Source organism: Chelonus insularis, unplaced genomic scaffold, assembly GCF_013357705.1.
Source record: "Chelonus insularis isolate UGA/USDA-ARS -01 unplaced genomic scaffold, ASM1335770v1 contig_392_pilon, whole genome shotgun sequence".
In the NCBI taxonomy this organism is placed as follows: Eukaryota; Metazoa; Arthropoda; class Insecta; order Hymenoptera; family Braconidae; genus Chelonus; species Chelonus insularis.
Genome location: NW_023276548.1, coordinates 1 through 3994, shown reverse-complemented (window position 1 = coordinate 3994; position 3994 = coordinate 1). Strand labels below are relative to the sequence as shown.

The 3994-nt window shown below is 35.0% G+C and overlaps 1 protein-coding gene across 1 annotated transcript; it reads left to right on the top strand.

Moving 5' to 3' along the window:
• Positions 1 to 724: 724 nt before the first annotated feature.
• Positions 725 to 3263, top strand: LOC118067647 (uncharacterized; the record flags this gene model as incomplete). Its single annotated transcript, XM_035084497.1, has 3 exons — positions 725 to 825; positions 1119 to 1284; positions 1573 to 3263. Coding segments are annotated over exons 1-3 (1958 nt in total), but the record flags the coding sequence as incomplete, so codon positions are not given.
• Between the last annotated feature and the right edge of the window lie 731 nt (positions 3264 to 3994).

The following is a 3994-nucleotide window of genomic DNA, read 5'->3' as shown; positions in this document are numbered from 1 at the left end:
GGGGAAAAAGGTGCTTAATACATAACGTTTTTAACGTAATTTTATGGAATGTAATGTAGTTTACTACTTTATGTTTTTGTTAGGTATTAGATCTTGTCTACTATGCTTGTTAAAAATTTCACTTTTATGATAGTGTTGACTACAACTCGCTCGACCGTTGCTGCCGTATTATCACTCTGTATTCGTTTATGACATTATTGAGGTGTGGATTAGGACGACGGATGACACGTTTTCGTTTTTCCGTGCTCTCGATATTGGAATACTTTCCTTGGAGAACCGTTTTTTTTTAACGAAACGTGTTAAGCAGTAAATGAACTATATTTGGTCAGTTCTCCCTCCGGTAAAATTATTAACGAATGGAATGCACCAATTTTTCTAGCATCCACCTATTTTTCTTCCATCGGCTGGTTTTCTGAATATTCCATCAACTCCCACTTCAAAATGTACGTTCTATTTTCCAGAAAAATTCAGTTGCATTTCGGCTTTGGTTGATTTCGCAGCTTCCTCAACGATTTACGTTGGCTCTCTTTGTTGCTATTCTCTGCTACGTGCTTAATAATAATCTTTTCTGTGCTCATAGTGCATTTTCAGGATTTCCGGTTATCATTTACCCAGTGATATTTGCAAGATAGTGTTTAGTTCCACTACTTACTGCACATTCTGGTGTATTTTTGATAATTTTTTAGGTTTTGATTTATTTCTTAGTGCTTTGTTTCTTATCACAATGGTGCAAAGTTCCACGAAGTGCGTTTATAGTGGTTGTGGAAACTCAAAGAAAAATCATCCACATTTAACATTTCATCGTTTTCCAGACAACTCTATCATGTAAGTATTGTTTTTCTCTTCTGAAGAATGTTACGTCTATAAATTCTAATCATCTCAAGCAGAATTAATTTTAGTTTCCATTATTCTTAGTAGCCATTGGGAAACAGACTGTCGTCAGACTTACGTATGTTGCTGTCTTTTGGTTTCTTAACGTAAGATCAACGTTAAAGATCATATGCTGCTGCAGAAAGGAAGCAGAATTACGTAAGGCTGTCGAAAATTCTGACGTCTGATCTTGACTACTAGGGCTGTTTCTACTTCAATAACATTTTTGTTTTTTTTTATTTAAACAGGAGTAAGTGTTGGATTGAACGATGTGGCAATTCCAATCTCGCAACTCTGGAGCTCAAAAAGTTGCGCACCCGCCAAATCTGCTCTACGCATTTTGAAGACAGTGATTTTAAACCTGGCCCTCGAAGATTGCTGTTTCCGGAATCTGTTCCAAAAATTGCAGACAATGTAAGTAATGCTGCAAATATTACTCTAGGAAGTATTAGCGTTGATTTGCGGGAAGAGTTCTATGAAGAAAATGCAGAATCGATTCCGAAGAGTTCCAATCCGTTAATAAAAAAATATAAATTAATTATTACGCGGCAAAAAAAGAAGATCAATTCTTTACGTCGTCAAATTTCAAGATTGAAAAAATCGCGAACCAATTTTTCACTCAAATCAGCCAAAAAATATTTTAATTTTGCTGCTCCCCGAATTTTTACAAATAATAAGCAGCTATGCTTTATTAACATGCAGGTAAATCATTTAAAATCATGTAAATGGACCGAAGAAGAAAAGCAAATTGCTTTGTCCATTTACCAACGCGGGCCCAAAGCGTACAGATTTTTGCGTGATGAATTAAATATTACCCTTCCGTGCTTGACCCTAATTCATACGTGGCTGAACAATATTGACGTTACTACTGGATTCGATCCTGCATTTTTTTCTCTACTCCGTAATAAAGTCGAAAGTATGAGTGAAAATGAACGTGAATGTGTCTTGATGTGGGATGAAATGGCCATAAAAGAATCGTTAGAATTTGATATCAAAAAAGACTTTGTGCACGGGTACGTAGACTTAGGTTCATTAGGTCGCACTAATGATGTTGCAAAATTAACCTTAGTTTTTATGTTACGCGGATTAACTTCATCGTGGAAGCAACCGATAGCTATTTTTTTTTCGCGTGAAAATGTCAAAGGTAATATCTTGAAATACCTTGTAAATGAATGCATTGAAAATGTATTTTCGATCGGTTTAAAAATTAAATTCATGGTATGCGATCAAGCACAGACCAATTGCAGTGTGTTCAAATCATTAGGGATATCATTAGATAAATTTTATTATGAGTGGAATGATGAGAGAATCTACTGCGGCTATGATAGTCCACATATGTGGAAGTGTTTCCGTAATTTATTATATAAACACGATTTTATTTTAAATGGAGAGATTATTTCATGGGGTGCAATTCGTGAATTATTTGATATCGAAAAATACAACGTCGCGAGAGCATGTCATAAATTAACTAGTCGTCATCTGGATCCGGGCCCGATGGAAAAAATGAGTGTGAAATTAGCGACACAGGTTTTCAGCCATACAGTAGCATCAGGCTTGAAAGCTGGCTATTGTACTGGCGAATTGAAACATCCCGCATGTAAAGCTACCGCGGAATTTATTGAGAGAATGAATTGTATAATTGATTGTATGAATGCGAAAAGTATATGTGATAATAATATGTATCGTGCCGGGTTATGCAAATCGCGTGATTTCGTCGAAAGATACTTGATAAGTTCGTGTGAATGGCTTTCAAGTTTATCTCTGGCTAACGCTGCCAAAGCTCCTCCCTCTTTTACCAATATGATAATTACAATTAATAGTACCTTAGAGCTTTGGAAAGAATTACAAAATCGTAATGTAGAATATTTAATGACAGCTAATTTACAGCAGGATCCATTAGAGAATTTATTTGGATATTGGCGTGGATCCTGCGGAAATAATTCAAATCCATCAGCAAAAAGAGTGATGAGCTGTGCGCAACGATCTATGGTATATAACGTTGGTAAAGCTCCTGAAGGAGCGAATTGCGAAGAAGATAAAAACGAATTGTTGTTGAAAAATACAAGTATCGATACGCCGGTAGAACTGAATGATAATAATGGATGTATTGTGGCCAATAGTGATGTAATTTGTTCTGATATGCTTTGCGATAATGAAGTCTTCAATGATACTAAGCGCGATGAAATTGTAGATTTATTAGGATTTTCATTAGAATTGTGTGCTATACGATATATTGCGGGATATCTTGCTTATCGCCTGTATAAGCAGCAAAAGCGTGAATTATCTGAAATTGATAGAGACAATAAGATCAAGAAGTGTAGTTGTACAGTTCGTCTAATTAAAGACAACAGCGATCTGGAGGTGGCATCAGAAATTTTAATCAATATGAAGGCGTATAGCACTATTAACGATAAAGAATTAGGAAACCTTAAAGCACCCGATGACCAATTTTTCGCGATAATAAATTACGGATGCATGATGTTTAAAAACATAATAATACCTGCGTTTTACAGGAAACAACCGCGAACAAAATTTGTTAGAATCTTCAATCAGTGGGTCATTAAAAATCATAAAGGATGGATGGATGCGTTCTGCTCAAAACATTATGAATTTATAGTGAATGTTTTTAGCAGAATGATGATATTTTATAACTTAAAATGGCTGTCAGCGGAAATGCGTGAATGTTCAAAGCACAAACGATCAAATAGCACATACGAAAAAAATCAAAAATTGAAAAAACTGAGGAATGAATGAGAAAAATAGTAAGAGTAGAAGTAGGTAAAATATTGTAGTAAAAAAGCATACATAATTGCAGCAAAATGAAAATGAAGTGAACACGCAATCCTTCCAGTCGCAAAATTCCAATCATCGTTTTGGAACATGGACTATACCTACAGGGGAAACCATGAAAAAAAAAATGCACCTATCATTCTACCTCATGGGTGGTGCGGAAAAGAGTGAAAATGATATAAATATAATTCGCGGCTTTTCATTATTTTAATCATAAAGAATTATACATCAGAGTGTCATTCATAATTCTGCGGATTTTTATTTCTTAATCTTGATAATTGAAGGAGTTATAAATTTTAAAAGATGGAAAAGTTATGTTTGAGGCACCTTTTCC